Here is a 25527-nt window from a genome sequence, read left to right as displayed (position 1 = left end):
AAAAAGTCCTCAAAGAAATGTTTTGCCAATGTGGAGGAGGTGAAACAAAATCTGGCAGAAGCATGAAGAGACATCAAAATTGATGAGCTCAAAAATTTTTGAGAAGTGGGAAAGAGTCTCAATAGGTGTATTGCATCAAATGGAGCGTACTTTGAAGGTGAACGAAGTTTCAACATGTAAGAATAAATACACATATTTTATAAATAAATTTCAGTTTTTTGGGGTCCCGCCTCATAAATGAAGTTAAAATACAATGCAGGCTTAAAAACAAAGAAACATTTTGACAAATTATCCTAATAACTTTTTACAGATCATCATTCATTAATGGAATTATACATTGTAACTACATTTATTAATTTTAATAATTTTTATTTCATTGAAGTGGTGATAGGTGAGCTCATGAGGAATGTGGTTGCTTTCACTATAAAAATAGGACTTTCTGAGAGAATTTTTTAAAAAACTTCTTTTAAAGATTTATTTATTTATTTATTTTTAGACAGACGGGAAGGGAGGGAGAAGGGAATGGAAGGAGAAAGAAAGGGAGACATCAGTGTGTGGTTGCCTCACACGCACCCATAACTGAGGACCTGGCCCACAACCCAGGCATGTGCCCTGACTGGGAATCGAACCGGCAACCCTTTGGTTCACAGGCTGACACTCAATCCACTGAGCTACACCAGCCAGGGCATGGGAAAATTATCATAAAGATATAGTTCCCTTACAGTTTAGCATTCTAGCCAGCAGCAAACACTTATTTAAGCACATAATATATTGAAGCATTAAACTATAAACATACTCTCATTACAGGAATACTGCCACCGAACCAGAAAAAAATTGAGTAGAATGCAAGGATAAAACGTTGTTTTTGTTTTGTTTTGTTTTTTTAAGCCAAAGAAAGAAGAAAAAAAACCCTACATCATTTAAATTAAAGAGTGCCAGAAGAGTGCTTCTGTCCAAAATTTCCCACCCTACACTGACTGCTGCTCCCTCCTCGGTCACACACTCCACAAATTAAAAAGATATATGCAGAGATTGCAAAAAAAGTTTACTTACATAAAGAAATAGTTCAGAGACAGTTAATTCATAACACAGCAAGAGTTCGTTTAGGACCACAAAAAAAAAAAAAAAAAAAAAAAAAAAAGCTTTCTTCCAATAGCTGCAGGATCCAGAAGTAGAAATGCGAGAAATTTTGTTTGTTTCTTCTTTTATGAGCGTGTTATTGTTTTACTCCATTTGCTTTTTGGTGGGGGGAAGGAGGAAAAGAGAATCTTGATGCCTGAGTTGTGACTGTGGAAGACCAAGTGGGTGCAAGTGTCACAAAGAGACTGGCCTCAGGCGCGTCTGCTGTGGACCCCCTCAGGGAGGGTGCAAGCACGGTAGAAATCCTATGGACTGGTAAGGGTCAGTGTGCAAAAGGTGCACTGACTTCTTAGCATTTTGCACGAACCTTTGTTTTTATCCGATTATGTAATGAATATTGCTTGTTTGCTTACTTACTATCCGCTGGGCATCAGGAGCTCTCAGTTTTCCTTTTTAAATTACTGAGCAGATCCAGGTTTAGCATTGTAAAATTGACTCTTCCTCTGGTCTGTACTGGAAATAGTACTGATGTTTTGAGAATCATTAGCATGAAAAGGATACTTAAAGGAACGACACTCCACAAAACAGCAAAAGGACTGGGTGTAGAAGAAAAGACGGTGCTCAAGCTTAAAAACTGTTTTATGTACAACTGGATCCAGTTTGCCAAAAATTTGTCTTTAGAATTTTGCCTTATATGTTTGTGAGTGAAATTCGGATGGGACTTTCCCTCTTGCATGACTTTTGTCAAATTTTGGTAAAAAAAAGTCTTGTACTCTTCATCCTCTCCATCAGCGTGGGATGCCATAACAAAATAGCCAATAATAAGTGGCCGATACAGCACACATTTACTTCTCACAGGTCCGGAGGCTGAAGAGTCCAAGATCAAGGTGTGCACAGATTCGGTGTCTGGTTTGCAAAAGGCCTCCTTCTTGCTGGATCCTCACAGGGCTGAGAGAATCATCTCTCTTGGATCTGTTCTTTTTTTTTTTTTTTAAGATTTTATTTATTTTATTTTGAGACAGAGGGGAAGGGAGAGAGGGAGAGAAACATCCATGTGTGGCTGCCTCTCCAGCGACCCCTACTAGGGACCTGGCCTGCAACCCAGGCACGTGCCCTGACTGGGAATCGGATCAGTAATCTTGCAGTTTGCACACTGGTGCTCAATCCACTGAGCCACGCCAGCTGTGGCAGATCTGTTCTTAGGGAGGGTGTCACAGACCTTTCTTTCTGGTGTGACTTCCTTTCTTTTAGAAAGTGTCTGCTGGGGAGAAAATCCCAGGTTTCCCTTTCTCTGAAAACATCTAATCTTCCCACTGTTCTTAATAAGTAATTTTGCTAGGTTTTGAATTCTAGGCTGATAGCAATGTTTTTCCCAACAGCCTGAATATATTTCTCTCTCTTTTTTTTTCTTTCTGATTCATTTGTGGTAGTTAAGAACTCTAATGTCAGTCTACATTTCATTCCTTATAGGTTCTCTCTCTCACCTCTCTGGTTGCTGATTTGTCTTTGTCTTGGAAGTCTGCACTTTCACTATGGTATGTCTAAGACAGATTTCTATGTATTTATTGTGCTTGTGACATAGTGTGCTTCCTGGTTAACTGAATTCTGCAACTGGCTCTGGAAATTTATCTTCAGTGTCCTTCATGGATTCCTCCCGAACCATTTCTTTATTCTCTTCTTCACAACCTCCCATTAGACATAAATTAGACATTCATAATCTACCCTGATATCTTTTGCCTTCCTACTCAGCTTTTTTCACCTCCCTCCTTAGCTTCTTGTAGCACATTCTATTTCAATTTTCTCTTAACTCATTTTTCTTCAACTCTTTAATACACATGAAGCATATCCATTATTTTAATTTTTAGAACGATAACTTCGGCAGTTTTACTTTGATCTTTTTCAAATCTCCCTCACCAACTTTTAGTGTTTTGTTCTTTATTCAATTTTCAGGCTCATTTATTTCTTCAATATTTTACCTATTCATTTCACACTAGTCAACTAGCAATTTTAATATCTGAAATGGTAGACGAGTTGGTCTAAATTGCTAAGTGTTGTACATGATACCTTCACTTCATGGTGGCTTGGCTTCTTCTGCTTGTGGAGATTCCTTTATCATGAGTTCAAATTTTACTGAATTCACTCTGCGACAATACGAAGGGGATTTTTCTTTCTAAATAATTTGCACTGCATTTTGACTAGTGCTACGGTGCTACCAACTTGGAGATACTTTAACTTAATCTCTTGTTTTAGGGATTCCTTGACTTTTATTGGTAATATACACTGAAATAGAGATGCTCCCCAAAATAGGCCTATAGACACAAATTTTCAGAAGAGATGATGTAATTATTTTTATAATTACTTTTATACTCAGAGGAAGGAGACAGATGGACATAGTTTTATACTGCTGCCCTCTGCCGATATATTGACTATTCCCTGGCCATCATACGCAGAAGTTTAGTTCAGCTCCTCGAGTTTGCTTGAGCCTGAGGTTCAGATTTTGCTTCAGTCAAACGGCTTAATTTGTGCACAATCTGGATTGCTAGTATTAGCTGTTAACTGCAGGGCACTGCAAGGGTCACTGTTCATAGTTCCATTACTTCTATAGCTTCAGTTTCATCCTTTTTTTTCGGTCCTGGCTTTCAAAGGTTTACTCATACTTCCTGACGAGACAGTAAACCTCCCAGCATCCTGCTTTTCTGCAGAGGGCATTTGTGAATCCTTAGACTGCCTCACCCCGGCGATGGAAGTCAGCCTCACTTCCTCATCTGTGAAGTGAGTTAATCAAACCTACCTCAAACAACCCATGCGAGGCTTAAGTTTTATACTGTTTCTAACTTTCTAGCCCAAGTACTGACAGAAAACGTATTCGATAGATAGCAGCTATTACTATTAATTTTATAATAGATTTATATTTTCTAAGATGTAGACATATTAACAGAATCAGAAGTATATTATTTTATTAGAGAAATGGCTTTCTAATGAAATTTTGACCTTATGACTAATATACTTTCTCTTTTCTTCCTGGATTACTTTACGATTTTCCTTCGATCAGTATTTTACGCTAAGGTAGGCCACAACACTGAGTGAACAACCCAGAGTCATAATTACCTGGGAAAATTAATACGTCCCTCAAGCTACCTATCATCAAAGTTTCCAATGAAACAGAATTAAACAATTTAGATTTTTCCTCTCCCCTTTTATTCTGTCTAGTATTTAATGTCAGGTGAAAGAACTTATAGATGACTATGAAAAAGACAGAAACACAAGAAAGATGAAATAATCACCAATCAAAAGAACTGGTGAAGGCTTTGGACTTTGAAATGTGTGATTTTAATATTTAAGACTTTCTGATGTTTTATTTTAATCAGTCATCTGTAATACTTTTAATGTTATGCTGCGAGATCGAAAACAGGACTCTGGTTAATTGTAATATGCACTTCTTATCAGGCAGCCTTCAATTTATTTTTCACATATGTATGTATGTATGTATTTTATTTATTTTATTTTATTAATCCTCACCTGAGCACATTTTTCTCACAGCTTTTAGAGAGAGAGGAAGAAGAGACTGAGAGAGAGAGAGAGACATCAATGTGTGAGACAAACATCGATTGGTTTCCTTTTGTACGAGGCCCAATCTGGGATCAAACCCACAACCTAGGTAAGTGCCCAACCAGGAATCAAACTCGCAATCCTCTGGTGTACAGAAACAACATCCAACTATCTGAGCCATAACAGCTAGGGCAGACAGCCTTTGATTTTAACATAAGGAAAGGATCACTGACATAGCAGTTATTGTGGTGAAATGATCATGTGCCTAAACTCAAGCACAAGGAAAATTGCGTCTAAATGCTCAATAGAATCTTACTAGCTTTGTGGCCTTTAATACCCTTTCCACATCTATGAAATGGGCATGGAAAAGACCTTATACCATAGGCTATCACATGAACAGATGCCCATCAATAAATGAGTGGATCAAAAAACGGTGGTATATTTACACAATGGAATACTACGCAGCAGAAAGAAATCAGGAACTCCTACCCTTTGTGACAGCATGGATGGAACTGGAGAGCATTATGCTAAGTGAAATAAGCCAGGCGGTGAGGGGCAAATACCATATGATCTCACCTGTAAGTGGAACCTAATCAATAAAACAAGCAAGTGAACAAAATAGAACCAGAGACATGGAAATAAAGAACAAACTGACAGTGACCAGAGGGGAGGGGGGAGGGGAATAACAGGGCATAGAAGGGGAAGGGTCAAGTCAAAGAACATGTATAAAGGACCCATGGACACAGACAACAGGAAGGGGGAGGGTTGAATGTGGGAGGTGTGGGGTGGGTAGGGCAGGGGAGAGTAATGGGGGGAAATAGGGACAACTTTAATTGAACAACAACAAAAAAAAATCAAAAGAAAAAATTACAAGTTTAATCTATGTAGTTTTCTGATTGAACGACTAACAGATTTCATTTATTTCTAATTTAGTTTCAGTAGTCAAAAATTCAAAGGCAGTTAAAATTTTGGGCTACATTAAATCTATTTCCTATCCAGTGTTATCTTTACTGAATGAGACTTTCTTTTATTCTGCACAATTATTTTGATATTCATCCCACGTTGTAGCTGACATAACAAGATCTTTTAGTAAGTCTTTTAGTCATGGCCTTATTTTTTCACAAATAATTGATATGAGTGTAATATTCACAATGCTATAAAAATGTGAGAATACTATCTGTGAATATTGATTTCATAGTTGGTAAAATACGTAAAATATTGATGAACCCAAGCAGAAGCTCATTTAGAAATTTTTCTTAGCATTAGGTGTTAAATTTAAGATGCTGTAGAATCGAAGTTGTACATACACTATGAGACATTCATCATGAATTCTGATGGATGTTAACATGAGAGAGAGAGAATAGCCAAGTAAGTAGTAAATAGAAAATTGTCTAATCATCATCAGGTGTATCATCAGATGTATCATCAGGTGTATCATCAGGTGTATCATCAGGTATATCATCAGATGCATCATCAGATGTATCATCAGATGTATCACCAGGTACTTTTGAGAGGAGTTTCATTACTCGGTCTACAGGACTCTTAACAGAATTGTAAGTCCATTTCTTCCTCAAAAACAACTTCTCAAGCACACCTGGCATCCTGTAGCCCTTGCTTACAATGAAATCTTTGAAGGCAATTGGTCCATAAAGGTCATCAAGAATGTCCGGCTCAAGATCCCTTCCATGATGCTGATATTCCTGTTCTTTTAAGACTTTGGGGCCAATCCAAGGTTTGTCATTTATTAGCTTTTTCCAGGTACTGGGGTTCAGATACCATACTCCATACCTGATCTTCACCAGCTTGGATTTATAAGGATCAGGTGGTTTCCTGAGTTTTCTCTCCCAGTCCCTTTCCTGTAGGGCAAATTCTCTCTTTTCATTGTCATCTAGCCCTTTGCTGTAGTATAGTTCCACAGGGATCTGGGTTACTTTCTGTATTTTGCCCGCATTATGGGTAGGTGTGCACGTGTAGTCAACTTCAAACTGTTTCATGATGAAATCTTCATCAGTGCCCATGTCTCCAAAAGTATCAAGCCATCTGCAGAATTCATGAACTTCTCTCCGTACATTTCTGTATGGATCAGGAGGTTTGGGAATACCCTTTCTCCTTGACTTCTTTTTCTTTACCTCGGGAAACAACTTGCTTAAACATGACAGCAAAGACTCCCTGGGAGGTCCCTGGTTGACTTGATCCAGGGGTCCTGGTTAACTTGTTTGGGCAGTTACAGTTGACTTGGCTGTGAAGTGCTGGTTGACCTGTCCATGTAGTGCCAGGATGACTTGACCAGGAGGTCCCTGGTTGACTTGGTCAGGACATCCTGTGGTGACTTGGTTGGGAGATGCCTGGTTGACTTTATCAGGAAGTCCCTGGTTGCCTGGCCCAGGAGGTCCCCGTTGACTTGCCAGGAGGTCTTGGGTGGCCTGTCCATGTGGTGCCAGGATGATTTGATCATGAGATCCCAGGATGACTTCATCAGGACATTCTAGGATGACTTGGCCAGGAGGTCCCCAGTTGACTTGTTTGGCAGGTCCTAGTTGACTTGGTCCAGGAGGTTCCAGGTTGACTTGGTTTGGGAGGTTCTGGGCTGATTTCCTCAGGGTGTTTTTCACAAAGCTCTATGGGGGACTTCTTTCCATCCTTCATCCCCTCACAATAAGCCCAGGTGTCCTCCAGCATGGTGTCAGGATCAAGCTCTTCCAGCACCTTTAGTAAGAGGTCTGGAGGTAGACAGTCCTTCAGATCACAACCAGCCAAGGGATGAGGGGTCAGGCTGGTTTTGATCTCCTCTACAAAAGCCTTCTGTGCTTGCTGGGCTGGTGAGAGCTTGGAAAGCAGTTCTGCTCCTTCGGGCAGCTTGTTCTGAGTCTTTCTCGGGGGGAGGTTGGGGAACTCTATGAGCAGTCGTGGGGAGAAAGCCTTCCCTAGGGCCATGAATGATTGGATTATCAGCAGGTGGGCAGCCCATTCTGAAATTGTCCAGCCCCTCTCTCAAAGATAGCCACCGCCGGCAGTCCATGGTGCACTTCAGAAGCCTGTTCCTGTGCTTTGCCAAATAGTTGGGAGGTAACTTGTCTCTTGTCTTGTACCAGTGCTTACAATGAGGGCCCAGGGGTATGGGCTCCAGAGGCTCCATCCCGAACATCCACTTCTCCTTGAGCTGTGGCTGAAACAGCCTCTTCTTGTCCGCCATAGCGCCGCTGGCCCCAAGGCGACCAGCGGCTTCAGCGCTTTGTTGTCCTAGCCGCTCCGGTTGCTAGGTGATCATTACTAGGTGCTGCATGGGAATCTCTCCAGCAGCTGGATCAACACAAAGTCACTGCGCATCCTGCCTTCTCCCCAGATGGGCCGGGAAGATGCGTTCTTTGTCATGGTAGAGAACTGTTCCAGTGTATGGACACCCCACAGTATGTTTATCCACTCACCTTTTGATGAACTTTTGGGTCATTTCCAGTGTGAGGCTGTTGCAAATCAAGCTGCCACAAATATTTCATGTATTCAGATCTTTGTACCCATCCTTTCATTTCTCTTGGGTGAATTTTAGCTAGGAATTGAATGGTGGGAGCATCTGATACATGTTTTTCCCATAAATACTCACAGCCATCAGGTTTTAATATTTGCCCATATATGGGTGGGATTTAAGGTGGCACCAAAAAAAACTCAGCAGTCAAGATCAATTATGTTTTACAAACAGCAAATAGAACCAGAGACATGGAAATAAAGAACAAACTGACAGGGACCAGAGGGGACAGGGAGTGGGGATAACCGGTGAAGAAGGGGGAGGGTCAAGGAACAGGGATAGAGGACTCCTGGGCACACACAATGGGGGGATTGACTGTGGGGGGTGGTCAGAGTAGAGCAACAGGAAAATAGTGGGACAACTGTAACTGAATAAAAAATAAATATATAAAAAAAGAACAAATGAGAAAACACACTTCAGACACAGCGGTGCTTGAGCCTTTGTAACCATTATGCTGTTCTATTGCTATTATTATGCATTTTGCTGTACCACTAACACATCTCCTGTAGCTTGCTTACTCTGTAGAAAGTGTAAAAATTAGATGATTTGGTATGAATTTTGGAGTTGTTGCCTGGTGTGGCACCCATCTTTCAAATCATTACTGCGAGTAGAAAAATACAGTGCCAATGATTATGAAGAGTGGAAGATGACTTCTCAAGGAATGGAACTAATTTATGACTTATCTGCAAGCAAAGTCACACTCTGAAATTAGAAAAGGGATCTAGCGTATCTCTTTTAAATATTCACAGGCAATAAAAACTCTGGCCGTGTGATTGATTAGGCAGGCAATTGAGTGTTACCTTTGCTCTGCATAATTGCGTCTATAAGAAACATTAGGTAGGCAATAAAAAAAATACACACACCTCTGACATAGGCACTTAATTGAAAAGAAAACAGGCCAAGGCTCGCCTTCAGGTGAACGGCACTTTCTTTATGAACGGAAAAACTGTTTTGCTTTAGCCAACCAAGAAAATCAAGAAAATTATGGCTTAAAACAAAATTCAGGATGCTTGACTGTAACAATCTCACATACGGCATGGATTTTTTTTTTTTTTTTTGAAAATCAATCAATTTAAAACCTCTGTTACTGTAATTATTTCATTTCCCCATCCCCTTAGATAATTCATCAGAAGGTTCCATCTACATTGTATCAAAACACCAGTCTTTTCAACTAAATTATCAACGGGAACATGAAAACGATTTATTCAGCTAACAAATTATTAGGTGTGTCTCTATTATCTAAGTAGTCTACAATTGATCAAAGCATCAAGATTGTACCCTCAGAAACAGGAAAACCCTATTACGACCCATCGTTTTAACTTAACAGCATATCTTTAAAGTTACATCAGCTTATTAAAGACAAGCACAACGGAATTTGAGAAGGCTCTTATCTCTAACAAGATGTGGTTTTCATCAAAGCTGCAAAGCACCGAATGCACTTTATTTTCCTTGCCAGGTTCCTCTCAGGTGGGTAGATATTTGCTATATGCACAGCCAGGACTGAGAGTGGTTTCACGTTTCTTTATTTCAAGTTTATTTATTGTTACTATAGCATTCTGCTTAATTGATCATTAAAGTAGAAATGGAGAACTTTCAATTGTGAGGCTTCTGTTAGTCTTCTGCATTTTACTTAAATAATAGACATGGGTCCATTTCATTGTTTTTCACATTGAAATATATGTATTTGCTTGTCTATTCATGCTCTGGATGAGGGCCCATTTTGAAGGCAGGCACTCAAAATTATAGCATACAGCCTAGTAAAAGTGAAAAGCTGATCGTTTATTGAATATGTACTATGTTCCTAGCACTGTAGCAAGCCCTTTCTATGTAGTATTTTCTATTTTTCTCAGCAGAACTCGATGAAGCAGGATCTGTTATCACAAATAAGGTTATGAGAGCTTGAAAATATTTCCCTGGTCACAAAGCCAATGAGGTGTAAGGGGATGTGCCAGTCATCAATTTTATTGCCTTTCAACATTGATCTCTTGGTGATACTGGAACCTCTTTGCCACTTGGCATGCTAAGCTTTGCCTGTAGAGGGCGCTGCAGTGACACTGGGGGTGGGGAATAAAGGTCTCTTGGCTCCAATGTGTTTTTACTTGTTTCTTGTTCCTGTGGCTCTGGTTTGGCCTGTGGGTTGCCCAGTGGAGCTCACCTTGTCTGTTCCCCACTCTCTCCCCACAAACTTGGGCAGCATTCTCTGCAAGTGTCTTCTGACAAGTTCTTTGGGTGCCCCAGGGGCAAGTTCAGCATGAGTGGCAAGTCCACAGGCAGCTTCCTGAAGCCCCAGCTGGTTTTCCCAAGTTCAACAGCACCTACTGCAGACAGCTTCCCAGCAAGCCCACTGGGCAACTCATCCAGCTTCCCAGCAAATTCAATACCATCCCCATGGAAGACTTCCCTATGAATGTTGACAGCACCTCACTCCAAATTCCCTTCCTACAATCCTCAGCCCCTGACTATGTAGGAGCTCTTGGTTGGGCCAACCTGGTGAACTTTTTTGCCATCTCATGGGCTGAAACACATTTTTTCCTAACAGGTTTTAAATCCCAGCCGTGGGTAGATTTCCTTGCTTTCCCAAGTCAGGTCTGTCCTTGGGTACTATTCCTCATCCCTAAGGTATTCTTTTGAGCTCCCTTCTATTCTCTCTTAAAAGTTAATTCCCAGTAAATAGGTAATAGTTATTGATATTAAACCTTCCCTGTGCAACTTACTGTGTAGTTTCTGTGATCTGTCTGATAGTGTCCAGTACAAGGGGCTATTCCAATCCAACTTTTTCTGATTCAACATTCAAAGTTGTAACAACTCAGTTTGGACAGAGCAGAATAGGTGTTCAATCAAGGTTTGTTGTTGAAATGGAAACATATACCGTGTTCAAGGATCAGAAGGATTAACATCATCAGAATGTCCATACTAATCTACTAGCAATTTATAGATTCAATGCAATCCCTATTAAAGTACCAATGGCATATTTCACGGATATAGAACAAACACTTCAAAAATTTATATGGAACCATAAATGACCCCGAATAGCTGCTGAAATTTTGAGAAAGAAGAGCAAAGCAGGAGGGATCACAATACCTGATATGAAACTGTATTACAAGGCCACTGTCATCAAAACAGCCTGGTACTGGCATAAAAACAGATAGACCGATGGCACAGAACAGAGAGCCCAGAAATAAACCCAAGTCTCTGTGGTCAATTAATTTTCAACAAAGGGGGAAGAAGCATAAAATGGAGTAAAAATAGCCTCTTCAACAAACGGTGTTGGGAGAGCTGGACAGCTACATCCAAAAAAATGAAACTCGAGCACCAACTTATACCGTACACAAAAATAAACTCAAGGTGCATAAAAGATTTAAATGTAAGTCGTGACACCATTAAAGTCCTAGAGGACAACACATGCAGGAAAATCTCAGATATTTCACATAACAATATTTTCACTGATATGTCCCCTAAAGCAAGGGACATAAAGGAAAGAATAAACAAATGGGATCTCATCAAAATAAAAAGCTTCTGCATGGCTAAAGAAAACAGCATTAAAATGAAAAGAGAACCAACCATATCAGAAAACATATTTGACAATGATACCTCAGACAAGGGCCTGATCTCCAAAATATATAATGAACTCACACGACTCCACCCTAAAAAGACAAGCAACCCAATTTAAAAAAGGGCAAACAAAGGACTTGAACAGACACTTCTCCAAGGAGGACATACAGAGGGTCCAGAGACATATGAAAAGATGCTCAGCATCACTAGCCATCAGAGAGATGCAAATTAAAACCACAGTGAAATACCACCTCACATCGGTGACAATGGCCATTATAAACAAAGCAACAAACAAGTGTTGGAGAGGTTGTGGAGAAAAGGGAACCCTAGTGCACTGTTGGTGGGAATGCAGACTGGTGTAGCCAGTGTGGAAAACAGTATGGGATTTTCTTAAAAAACTAAAAATGGAACTGCCTTTTGACCCAGTAATTCCACTGCTAGGATTATATCCTAAGAACCTTGAAACACCAATCCAAAAGAACCTATGCACCCCAATGTTCATAGCAGCACAATTTACAATAGCCAAGTGCTGGAAGCAACCTAAGTGCCCATCAGTAAATGAATAGATCAAAATCTATGGTACATTTACACAATGGAATTTTATGCAGCAGAAAGAAAGAAGGAGCTCCTACCCTTTGTGACAGCATGGATGGAACTGGGGAGCATTATGCTACGTGAAATAAGCCAGGTGGTGAAAGGCAAATACCATGTGATCTCACCTTTAACAGGAACCTAATCATCAAAACGAACAAGCAAGCAAAATATAACCAAAGACACTGAACTTGAGAACAGGCTGACAGTGACCAGAGGGGAGAGGGGAGGGAATTTCAGGGGGAAAGGGTGAAGGGTTTGCAGGGACAATTATAAAGGACACATGGACAATCACAAGGTGGGGGGTAGAAAGAGGGGAGGGAGGTGGGGAAGGCTGGAGTGTTGGCCTGGGGTGGGGGGAAAAGGCAGACAACTGTACTTGAACAACAATAGAAAAATTGTAAATTAAAAAGAAAAAAGGTTTGTTGTTGAGTTGAATTATTATTTATTTGGGGGAAATGCCAGGTTCCACACCAAAGCCCTTTGCAATATGAATACATAGGCAGTGTTTGTGGTACGAAAGGTTTGCAAGAGTAGTACATAAATGAGGCTGATGCCAAGACCAGGTCAGAGAGTGATCTGTTATTAAGCACAGGAGAGAGAAATTCTGAATGCAGCTAAAAATCAAAACTGAGGTCTTTCCACAGCTTCGCCAAGGGCAGTTTCACAGTGTGCCTTGATTTTTTCGCTTGAACTACAATGTCTCTCCCGACACTAATACTCAAATATAAATAAAAGCACATTTTATTTCCATTTCAAAATACAAATGTAAATGACCTATGATTTAGTTGCCACCTAGGAATATCTACCTCAACGTAAGCCCAGTAGCAGTGCCAGAAGGACAAAATGCCCAGGGCCTGCTGGGAATCCCCCTTTTCCACACTGATCGGATAAAGGGGACTACTCCACAATGAGAGCGTCAGGATGAAGGACTGTTTGGGGGCTTGCTGCTGGCACCCTCATTCTGCCCCACCTACCTCTCTTGAGGATTGGACAAAGTCCTACTCAGGACTTCTTTCCTTCCAATGCAAAACACGATCAAACTCATCCCCCACTGAATGAACAAACGGTCTCCCGCACACCTCCCTGGCTGCCATCCCCGCAGAGGACCTTTCTTGCCCTTCACCACCAACTCTGCGCAAGGACAGTGCTCACTTGCTTTGCTCCCTTCTTCCTCTCTCTTGTCTTCTGTGATGCGGGGACACCAGAGTCTCTCTATTCCCAGGGAAACTCCCTCAACATGCTCTAGTCAGGGTCATGACTGATGTCCTTCTGGCCCAATTCCATTATTGTTTTGGCTTTTTAATTTTTTTTAAATTAAAACATCATTTTGCAATTACAGTTGCCATGCCGTATTATTCTGTGCTGCTCTCAGATGTGCAGCATAGCAGTTGGAGAACCATGTACGTTACACAGTGGCCTCCCAAATGGTTCAAGTACCCCACCGCCCCAGCCCCGTACATGGTTATTACAGTATTTCTGGCTCTATTCCCTACGCTGTAATCTACATCTCTGTGACTATTCTGTACCTACCAACTTGTACTTAATCCCTTCATCTTTTTCACCCAGTCCCCCAAGTCCCCTCCAGGGGATGCCCACTTTCGTCTTCCTCTTACCCAGCCTTGCTATTGCATTCACTGTCTTTTTCATGACTGCTCCTCCTCAGCACCCTGGTTTTTACTGGAGTGTCCTCTACCTCTTTGACCCTGTCTTCTCATCTCCTTTGTATGCACTGTATCCCCTCCCTACAACTTGATTTGGGCCATAACCCCTAACTTCTGTCCATGATTCTTTTTCTCTTGGTTTCCCTCTGGTGACCTCATGAACTCAACAGCTGTGACTGGCATGTAGCTGGATCAACCCCCTATATGTATAACGAGTCTGAATCACTCTCCTTAACTTCAGGGCTGGAGAGCTCTCTTGCAGTGGATTATGGGATAGCCCCACCTGGATGCTCCATAAGTATTGTAGCAGACCCAGTAGGGGCCCTTCAGCATAGCCCCTCAACCTCACAACCTCTGAGTTCGCCTAAGCTCTCAGGGCCAGTCGCTGCACATACTGTTAGATTCCCCCCCGCCTTAAGCACCCACATTTCTCAGTTTTCTTGCTCTGGGCAACCCAGAATATCCTGGGATTTTATGCACCCAATGGCAATCCTCAAACCAAGAGGGACCACAATTGATGGATAAGCACTACAGCCTTCATTAGATTATGTGACGATTAACAGTATGCTCTATAACATGGATCTAGGTGATTGCCTTACAGCTCCTAATGGGACTGAGCCCAGTGAGAACACAATGATAAAAGCACCCTTCTTTTAGGAGCCTTCCAACCTTTCATTCCCACTCTCTTCCCTACCTCGCTTGTCCTTGTCGGTATCATCTCCCAAATTCACTACCAGCACTTAAGCCCTTGACTTGGGGATTGTTTTCGGTTGGCATCAGATTTAACCAGGCAGCTCAGGCTCCCTGGGGGGTAAAAAGTGACACCTGATCTTCTGCCTCCATACTTGCTTTTTGTTCTTATTCCTTAATGTTGTTGATAACAAATTTCAGACACCTGATCACCTAAGTCAGTAACCTAGAGGCTCTCTTGAGATTTTTTTTTCATTTTCTCTGTACCTATTATCAATGGCCTTGCCTTCAACTGAGCTAAAAAGAGCACTACTTCCTGTGTCTCACCGCCTGCAATGTCCCCAGCTCTTGTTCCACCACTCCCTCTCCACTGGCACTCAGAGGTCATGTAGTCTCACCGTGGCATCCCTCTTCTCCTTCCCCCTCACATTTTTTTTATTTTTTAAAGATTTTATTTGTTTTTAGAGAGAGGGGAAGGGAGGGAGAAAGAGAGGAAGAGAAACAATGTGTGGTTGCCTCTCATGTGCCCCCCCCCCCATTGGGGACCTGGACCTCAACCCAGGCATGTGCCCTGGCTGGGAATCGAACTGGTGACCCTTTGGTTCACAGGCCAGTGCTCAATCCACCGAGCCATGACAGGCAGAGGTCCTTCCCCTTCACATTTGACCCCCTTCGGTGACTCCCTGACGGCACGGTTGCAGACCATAGCATTTGTGAGACACAGATCCCCCTCAGCCATCTTGCTCATGCCTATTTGCTCAGGCTCACCTTTAGCCACCCCCCTCCACTTGCATTTCATGCTCCTTAAAACCCAAAACAGGTTTGCAGATTTACATATGGAGTCACCCTCACACTTCCCATTCTTTGCACGTGCCGTGTCCACCTGCCTTGACTTGCCCGCCCGCACTTTCCAGTTGGCTGTGTCCTACTCTCACTTTAAAATGTTCACAACAATTCACAAGGATCTTTTCTAGGAAAGCTACCCCCGAAGCCTCCCTGTGCTCACCCACGTGGGGGTGTGCGCTTTTGCTGTGTCCTCTAATGCTCTGTGATAAGTTCTGACACTACTTTTTGCTTCTTATAAGTATATTATTTGTTTAAAAATATTATGTGTTTTCACGCCCTAAACACATTAACAAATCAAGAAGCTTTTGCTTAGCCAATCAATATTTATAAGTAATGAAGGACAGGAGCTTTTTCTTACTCATCAGCAACCCTTAGACCAGTGTCTCACATGTCGCAGATGCGCCTCCTAAGTGGGTGTAAAACTAAACCTCATTAGGAGCTATTTCTTTCTTCTTGACAAATAATCCACTCTTGATTTGAGAGTGTACGCCAAACACTGTTTGATATGGAGAAGTATGGTATATTATTATCTTTTCAGTTTGATTTGAAAAAATTCATACCATGTGTAAATATTTAAATATAAAAATATAAAAACTCTTTTTCCTTATTTGGGAAGAACAAACCATATCCTGTAGCTTGGGTGCTGATAAAATGACGTGTATTATTAACAGAGTACATCTGACCATAACAAAAGTGTGTGTGCATCTGTGTGTGTATGTTCACGGCGAAAGAGACGGACAGACAGAAAGAGACAGACAGAGAGAGGTAGAGAGATACGGAGATGCCTACACACACTGCTTCAGTGGGTAGGAGAAACAACTTTGCCGTCAGAGAAGACCTGATTCTGAACACCAGGGAATTTATTCCTTTGTGCAGTTGAGCACGTTACTATATTTGGTATGTCTCAGTTTCCTGTACCAATCAAATACCTCCTTGAAAAATGTTTTTTTTTTCAGACAAAAATGATGTAATAAACATGTAAATATGTCAGGCATGTTTAGCACATGACAGTCTCTGAAACGGGGAAGCTGAGCTAATATTTAAATACTCCTCGTTTTATTTGAGAAGCCTAAAAGTATTTGCCAGAGGTTTATGCAAATCAGTTCAAAGAGACGTTTCCCTCTTATCATCATACCTCTTCATGTAGTTCTCTCCACCGAGAATTAAAGGTCTCCAGTTCCTCGTTGATCAGCTCGTCCATGACTCCGCCATCTGTTAGGGTCTGTGCCAGTAGGCGAATCTGATTCGGGTTATCCTCGGAATGTTGCATCAAATTGTCAAGTGACTGAAATACAGTTGCAATAATTACTAGTTTTCTTCTTTTTCTTAAATACATCGAATTACTACAAAATGCTCAGTGGCTTCTGATTTTCATGGAACTAAGTTATAAGCCATTTAAAGCAATATTGAATTGGGAACATGAAACACGAAAGATTGGTGTTATTTCAAAAAATAGAGGGCGGGGCAAAAGTAGGTTGGCAGTTGTTCAGATGGAGAATACTACAATGATTAATAAATAATACGAGAATAACCCCTGCATTTCATGTACTCACAACTGCAAATCTCCTTTCGCCCCACCCTGCAGTTTGTTGCTCTGGGTAAATCTTCATGGGCTTATGGCAAGTGTGGAGTGAGGCACTTAAAAACGATTCACAGCCACCTCCTTCTCTGATGCCCTCTACTCTAAAACCTGGAAAGCTAAAATACTCAATGTCTCTTACACCCACGGATGGCAACGTGACGCAGTTCTGACAGTATTACGTGGGTAGAAATTCAAGAGGTTCTCTTCCTAACTTAAAAAAAGAAGTACAGCCTCTGTAAAAGAAAAGCCTATGCCCTTCACCCTTCAAATGTTTTTACACACCCAGAGGTAGAGCAGCCGTCTTTGTACTGGGAGGCACCAGGAATGAAAATGAGGTCCTTCAATGGGATCATTTGATAGGACACCTAACTGCATTGTGCATCCTTTGTTCTGAGCTCCATCTTTTAACTAAAAGCCATGTAAGCCTGCTTCCGCTTCTTTGGAAGATGCACTGCATGGCTGATTCACAAGGAATGTTTCGTCAATGAACAGCCTAAACAGGACATGCCCAAAGTAGAGTCCATGGGGGGGCCTCCCACTGTTCTTTGATACCTCTTCAGCTTCTATAGTTCTCTTGTGAAAATAAGGAAGTTTGATACAATGGTGTCTGGGTTTCTGCTGTTACGTATTCAGACACCAATTATATTTTGTCTAGAGGAACGTTTTGCATTTTCTTCACCTTTTGATTAATGTATATACCTTATTTTAGCATATTTACATAGAGGCTGGACCACATATGGTTCTACATACAATACATAGGTCACAAGTACATATTCGTTTCGGATAAAGGAGCACGCAAAAGTACAATAAAATGAATACAACATTAATGGTTAAGTATCAAGTTCACATAAATTGAAAATCATGTATGAAAACTCTTTTAATTTTACTTTGCAAAGTCTTCAAAATAGAACTTGAAAATAGACGAAAATTTAGAATGTACTAAATTATACGAATATGTTAAAGACATTTCTAATATCAGAGCATACCCATTTAATACCTCAAAACATTCCATAAGGTATGAATTGATGATTTGCAATAATTTAAAAAATGGCCCAATGCAATAAATGGAGCTTTTAAACCAGAAATAATATCTTACATTATTATCTTCATTAGCCCTACTCTGCAAGAGGAAATCTGTGCATTCGAACTGTCTTTGTAGTTCTGTAGCAGACTTCAGCAGGCAAAGAAAATTGTCAACATAGAGCTTAGTGATATAGCAGAAGACAAATATCCTCTACAGAGGTTATTTAAACTCTTTTTAAAACCTTGAGACTGGAAGGTTTTTAGAGGAAACAAAGGCTTCACCCAAAGCACCAGTGGGGGAGGAGGGAGGCGCGCAGCTAGTCTCTGCGCTGTGTTCTTTGAACTCTTTATTCGGTACTTGACATCTTTCGATACTGCATATAAATTGCCGTTGCTTAGATTAATTTACAACGTACTTCTAGCACCTCGGAGATTTCCTCAGTTCCACCAGGGAGAGTTTCAGTGGTTTTAAGTTTGATTTCCGCCTCATTTAGCCACTTGTTTGCCTTCTCCAAGTAGGACAGTAATTCATGCCAACAAGCCCAAACTTCCTAAGAAAAAAAGAAAGATCCCAGATGAAATATTTTCATAGAAAAGTGACAAGGAGACTTTGGCATTTCCATTTTTAAAACTTCTAAAAATATAGCATTCATTTTATGTTGCTCACCTTTCTTCGCAGTAGGTAATTGAAAATGCAACTAGTCATTTTGATCACTTAATGTGTCCATAATTACAAATCATTAAGGAAATATTTTATTACATGAATAAATTCAAGGTTCGGTGATTTACTTTTTTAAATAAAGAAATAATTCATCAACATGAAAGTCTGGGAAACAGAAAAATGAAAATGTAACTAAAAATGCATATATAAACCTAACACCCCAAACACATCAGCTATCACCACTGTTCTGGGACATCCTTTAAACTTTATATGAATTATCATATCATAACTATCATATATGAATTTGATAGTTAAAATTAAAGTATGGATTTAACTACAGTGCATTTTTCACTAAATATCACATCATATAATTCTTCTGTAATACTAAGACATTTTTAATGAAAATCTAAGGTTAAATTTAAGTGGCTATATATTTTTGTTTCTTTTATATTTACTGAAGAGTTATATCACTTTTATTTTTGTTTGTGCCTATAAATTTTTGGTGAACATCATCATATGTAGGGATTTTTTCATATTTCAAATTATTTCCTTGTGTTATATTATCATAAATGTGACCATGGCCTATAACAAGGGCGGGGCTATTTTTAAATGGCTTGTGATGTATATTGGAAAGAACTGATTGACAATACAAAAGGAATCACACACTAAAAAGCAAAACTTTAACATGGCTACCAGAATATATAGAAGAGTATTTTTCTGACATTGGGGTGGGGAAGGAAAGCCTGAAGTAGTCTTTCAAAGAAAAGGAGAAATGCGTATCCAATAAACATATGAAAAACCATTCAAATTCAATAATCGGGAGCATGTAAGTCAGGATTACAATGAGGTATTTATACCATGATGACTGGTGCACATATATGAGAACTGTGACTAGTTTAAGTGGGAGAGAAGACACACAGTAACACAAATTTGCATTTATGGTTGGTAGGTGTGTGCACTGCAGTGACCAGCTTGGAAAAGAGTTTGTCATTCTCAGTGATGAGAATATTCACATACCCAACCTCCTAGCAACTCCAGTTTCCGGTGCACATCCTCAGAGAAACTGATTTGCATGCACCACACACAGACAGGCACAAGAATGTTCATTTCAGCACTTTTTGTGATAACCAAGATTTTAAATAAGAAAGCAAACAACTTTAATACCCACTGGTAGGAGAATGGATGGATACGCACATCCAGACTGTGACGTATTTAAACTGAGAATAAGAAAAAATGAATACATTCACAAGCAGAACAATATGGATGAATCTCAGACACAAAAAAATTGGGGGCAAAAAGAGCAAGCTCTAGAAAACTGTATAGTATGGGTTACCATTTTTTTGTAATGCTCAAAACAAGCAAAATTGAGCAACATATTGTTTAGAAATGCATATGTGTGTGACAAAACATTTGTAAGCAAAGGAGTAATAAAAGGCCAATTTCTGGGTCATGGTTATGTCTGTCAGGATAAACTCAAGAAGATGCACTGGAGGATAAGAATATAAAAACAGTCATTTTCCGCCGTGGCTCAGTGGATTGAGCACTAGCATGCAAACCACAGGGTCACCGGTTTGACTCCCAGTCAGGGCACATGCCTGGGTTGTGGGCCAGGTCCCCAGTAGGGGGCGCATAAGAGGCAACCACACACTGATGTTTCCCTCCCTCTCTTTCTCCCTCCCTTCCCCTCTCTCTCAAAATAAATAAATAAAAATCTTTTTAAAAAACAGTAATTTTCCATTAGCTTTGAAATTATATTTATCAGGAAAACCAAAAAATAGAATGGTACAATTACCACCAACTCTTATAGCACTGCTTGCTCCCCTTCTACCAAAAATGAGGGTTTGGAAGAAAATTTATTCTGGGAGAAACTAACATTCTGTCAGGATCACCGTATTTTCACCTCTGCTCCTAGCCCTGGCAAGTGATAGAAGACACTCCCTCCCTACCTGAGGAAAACTATCAGTCTAACCTGCCTGGCCAGTTCACCAATACTGGCTTGCTATTTTACATACAGTTTTTCACAAAAAAAGTAAAATTAAGTATTTTGCTTTAAAAGATGATAGGACTCTTAAATGTGGGTCATTTCCAGCTCCTGCTGGACTACAGGCTGTCTTCCTTCTGGGCAAAGATCCCAATGGGAAAATATAAATATCTCCTTCAATACCCTAGGGTACTTTAGAGCTTTGAAGATAAGGAGATGCAATTGGTAATGTGTCTTATTAACTTTGGTGCAGATTGAGGTAATGAACTATCTTGCTGATTTAACCATCAGGATGGATGGCCTCTTGTGTCCTCGATGCGTCTGAAGGACACAGCTGGAGAGGCTGAATGTACTGGCTTTAAAGGTCACCTTGGCAAAATAAAATATGGTCCTGCAGCCTGAATTGGAACTAAAAGCCACTTAGTATTAACAGTTTGGAACTTAAAATTACTTTGAAATCACAGAATTGAAATTGACTTTCAGCCCTGTCTGGTGTAGTTCAGGGGGTTGAGCACTGGCCTGCAAACCAAAGGGTCGCCAGTTAGATTCCCAGTCAGGGCACACGCCTGGGTTGTGGGCCAGGTCCCCAGTAGGGGGCGTGTGAGAGGCAACCACACATTGATGTTTCTCTCCCTCTCTTTCTTCCTCCCTTCCTCTCTCTCTAAAAATAAATAAGTAAAATCTTTTTTTTAAAGAAACTGACTTTGAAGAGAATACAAATAAAAAAGGAAACTTTTTTCCAAGTGGTAAATGAAGCTGATGGGTGTAATGCTCCACCCTGCATCAGCCATATTGAAATACCAAATACAATATAAAGGAAACCATTTTAAATTCATAACTTATCTGTGAAACAAATATGAAAAATCCTCAGGTGGCAGAAACAAAGAGGGAAGTTAAGTGCACAGAGTGATTGGGTCAGGAATAATACAATGGTAATAATAATAACAATAGTGAGAAGAAGAATCAGAATGATAGCTGCTCACATTTACTGAGCACTGAGCTAAGCACTTGAAACAGAACATCTCATTTACTTTTCTCAACACCCTATGAAATAGGTACTATTTTTAAGTTCATTTTACAGATAGGTGTGTAACAAGTTAGGCAATTAGTCCAAAGTCACAAGCTCTAAGTGCCTAAGTGAAAAATTTGGGCCAAAGTATTCTTATACCAGAGTCCCTGTGCCCATAGGACCATAAGTTGACACATAATTGATAAAATCGGGAAAAGCAACTGACTTCCAAAGTCTTGCACTTCCCGTTCAGCCTGGTGCAGAGCCACTGGTAGCTGCTGGTCAGGCTGTCCAGTTCCTTTTTTAAGGCCTCTTGTGCTGCGGGTGGGGCTTGAGCTATGACACTATTCACGGACTCCGTAAGGAGCTTCACTTTGGCTTCTTTTTGCTGGGCCTCTTCTTTAGCTCTCTGAAAAAGAAAGAATGTTCTGCTAATAGCAAGACAGGAACTTTCCTTCCCAAATGCTTTCTTTTAAAAAAATTTTTTTTGTTGTTCAATTACAGTAGTCCCCATTTTTCCTCTATTACCCTCCCCTTCCCTACCCAACCCCCACCTCCCACATTCGTATCTATCACGTACTTCCTTCCCCACAACATGTCCATTAGAATGAGATTAATATAAAGAAATCCAATACTGACTCCAATCACTTGCATCAATTTAGGTTTCATTAAAATTGGGAATTTGAAAGAAAACAATCATAATCAGGACATAAGAGATCTTTGATCAGAACAGTTGAAAAAGTCATCAATGTGGGTATGTAGTTGTAGATATCAATATTTCTCTATCTTTCTCTACATGTAACAAGTGATAAATGAAAATTTCAATACTAAGTTCAAAAATATCTCATAATCTAGAATTGAAATCACTCATAAATTACTCAGATGGATGAATACTATGGAAAGCAGTACAGATATTATTTAAATCAAAAGATCCCTAATATAGAAACATCTTCATTCTATATTTGCGACTATATTTTGATCAAAGAAAGTTCTGTTCAGTAACTGAAAATACAAAGGAGAAAGAGGAGAAGAGCACCCCTGACCTGAGAGGGCTGGCCTGGGACTCACAACCACGCCTCAGTTGCCTCCTGTGGGAGGTAAACTAGTCCACAGAATACCAACATCAGACGAGGCTACTTCGTTAGCACCGCAGATCCATGACAATGCCACCACTCCATCCATCATCGTGTTAGAATGCAGACAAGGACATAAAAACTGTCCAGGCCACATAAGGCCAAACACTCCCCTATCCTGGTTAACAGAAGCTACCTCTGCATTTTTATCAACTACGCGTTCAGCCTCCCTCTAGCCTTCCCTCCACCTAGGGAAAAGTTATGAAGATATGCAATCATAGAGTTATTCCCACTCACTGACAAAATGTGATCCAAAGCAAAGCCCTTAAACCCTCCCACCAATCATCTAGCACCGACTCAAACCCTACAACAGGTTCTCTCTGACATGCTCTTACTCACACAACCCCGTGTTGTGTGCACGGGTTCCCAATGGCATGCACTCTCCCTCGTTACCGAAAGTAATCAACCCAACTTGTCCAACGACAGAGGTCTCACCATTGCTCTCTGGTTGGAGAGAGGGCGTTCACACTCCTTCACTTCCAGAGTACACATGTTACAAATACAAACACACACAATGAATCTCTCATTTGGGTTACTCCACAGGCCAACCCCCCCGAGATGAGCTTTCAAGCATAAGTAGTTTGTGTATGATGTGAAGGAAATACCGGTAGGGGAAAGGAGGCAGGAAAGGGAATACAGATTATAGGGTGTACTTATTATAACCACCAGTTACTGTTGGTGAGTAGAGTTTGATCCTGCTTGGAAGCTCCGGGAAACACAGGCCTCAGGGTTATATACCACTCGGGGATGAGAACACTGGGGTATTTACCATCTCCCATCATCGGTTGAAGGCTGCTGGGGGAATGTTAATCTCCTAGTACATGAAGCGGGGCACACAGGTGGCAAAAGTGGGATTCAGAGGCCACAGAGAGCCGATAGGTAAAGAAAGACAGGTTCTGGGATTATACCCTAAGAACCCTGAAACACCAGTTCAAAAGAACCTATGCACCCCAATGTTCATAGCAGCACAATTCACAATAGCCAAGTGCTGGAAGCAACCTAAGTGCCCATCAGCAAATGAGTGGATCAAAAAACTGTGGTACATTTACACAGTGGAATTCTATGCAGCAGAGAGAAAGAAGGAGCTCCCACCCTTTGCAACAGCATGGATGGAACTGGAGAGCATTATGCTAAGTGAAATAAGCCAGGCGGTGAAAGGCAAATACCGTATGATCTCACCTTTAACTGGTACATAATCAACAAAACAAACAGACAAGCAGAAAAGAACCAAAGGCAGGGAAATAAAGAACAAGCTGATAGTAACCAGAGGGGAGGTGGGAGGGCATAACTGGGGGGGAAAGACATGTGCACAAAGCCAAAGTGGGGTAGGATCCAGGGTAGAGGGTGGGGATGGCTGGCGTGGGAGGGAGTGGTGGGAGGGAAATGGAGACAACTGTACTTGAACGAGAATTAAAAATAGAGAGAAAAACGGAAGGCAGGTTCTGCCAGGCAGCAGCTGGGCCTATACGCAGTGAAGGAGTGAGGGTAAGGCGATGCGGGCAGCAAACGGCAAGGTCAGCTATAAAACATCTCTATATATTGTAACGCAATCAGCCTATGCCTTTGGATTTCACCCTATCATGCCACAAAAGTACACAATATGATGGCAAATATGAATTGTTTTGACATTTAAATGATTGCCTTCGTGGATTTTAATTTAATGGATTGAAAATTTTAATTAAAAATTGTGAGTCAATCTGGGGTTTTTTTGCCATCACTGAGCTTGGGATTTGTTTCTATACGAACCGTATTTGGCTCTAGTAATTTTAGCATTACAACCAACTCTGACAGCCATTAATCACGTAGTACGCTCTGCCGTGCGCTACATGGGACATGCTGCATGGTCTACCTCGTCGGGTCATGAACAAAAGCTTGTGAGATGCGTTTTCTTATTTTCACATTATACAACAGAAAACACAGGTTCAGAGAGTTTACGTAAATCAATCTGGGAGTTTTATCTTTTCTTCCTCAGAGTTTCTGTTAAACTCATCTCAAATTCTCCATGAGAGGAAGAAGGAGCATATGGTGGTGGATCCAATAAATGAAATTACATTTGATACAAGTTACAAACAACCCATGCGACTTTCAAAAATGAAGAATTAGAAACACTTCTTTCCTTGCTTTTTAGGCTTTCATAAATTCATTAGAAAAACAGGCTTAGGCCCTGGCTGGTGTGGCTCAGTGGATTGAGTGCTGGCCTGTGAACAAAAAGGTCGCCAGTTTGATTCCCAGTCAGGGCACAGGCCTGGGTTGCAGGCCAGGCCCCCAGTAGGGGGAACGCGATAGGCAACCACACATTGACATTTCCCTCTCTCTTTCTCCCTTCCTTCCCCCCTGTCTAAAAATAAATAAAATCTTTAAGAAAAACATGCTTAGAAGTTGGGAAAAGTTCAGATATGATAAAAGAAAAGGAGATCCTGAAGCTAATAAAAAATATTTAATATAAACTATAACTTTTTAAAAATTAGAATAAAAAAGGAGATCATGAGGGATTTCCCCGCTATTGGGAAAGGTAAACAACTAAACGACTGGCAGAGATCAGACAGAATCCTCCTCACAAATGGTGGCTTTGCTCCCTTTATACCCATGACTTTAACCACAATATGCTCAGACACTTTTCACTGCCAGTGTGTCAAATCAGTGGTT

At 40.8% G+C, this 25527-nt stretch overlaps 1 protein-coding gene across 3 annotated transcripts in view; it reads right to left on the bottom strand.

Annotated features, from left to right (window-relative positions):
* Positions 1-25527, bottom strand: part of DMD (dystrophin) — a 1965474-nt gene that overhangs the window by 1159072 nt on the left and 780875 nt on the right. For all 3 annotated transcript variants that reach the window (XM_053917632.1, XM_053917633.2, XM_053917631.1), the window contains exons 27-29: positions 21975-22157; positions 18514-18648; positions 16628-16777 (exon numbers count right to left, since the gene is read on the bottom strand). In XM_053917632.1, the coding sequence (XP_053773607.1) occupies positions 16628-16777; positions 18514-18648; positions 21975-22157 (468 nt within the window). The remainder of the gene's footprint in view (positions 1-16627; positions 16778-18513; positions 18649-21974; positions 22158-25527) is intronic.

This window comes from Desmodus rotundus, chromosome X, assembly GCF_022682495.2.
Source record: "Desmodus rotundus isolate HL8 chromosome X, HLdesRot8A.1, whole genome shotgun sequence".
NCBI classification, from domain to species: domain Eukaryota; kingdom Metazoa; phylum Chordata; class Mammalia; order Chiroptera; family Phyllostomidae; genus Desmodus; species Desmodus rotundus.
The sequence above is the reverse complement of the archived record's forward strand: the minus strand, read 5'-3'. Positions and strand labels throughout refer to the sequence as shown.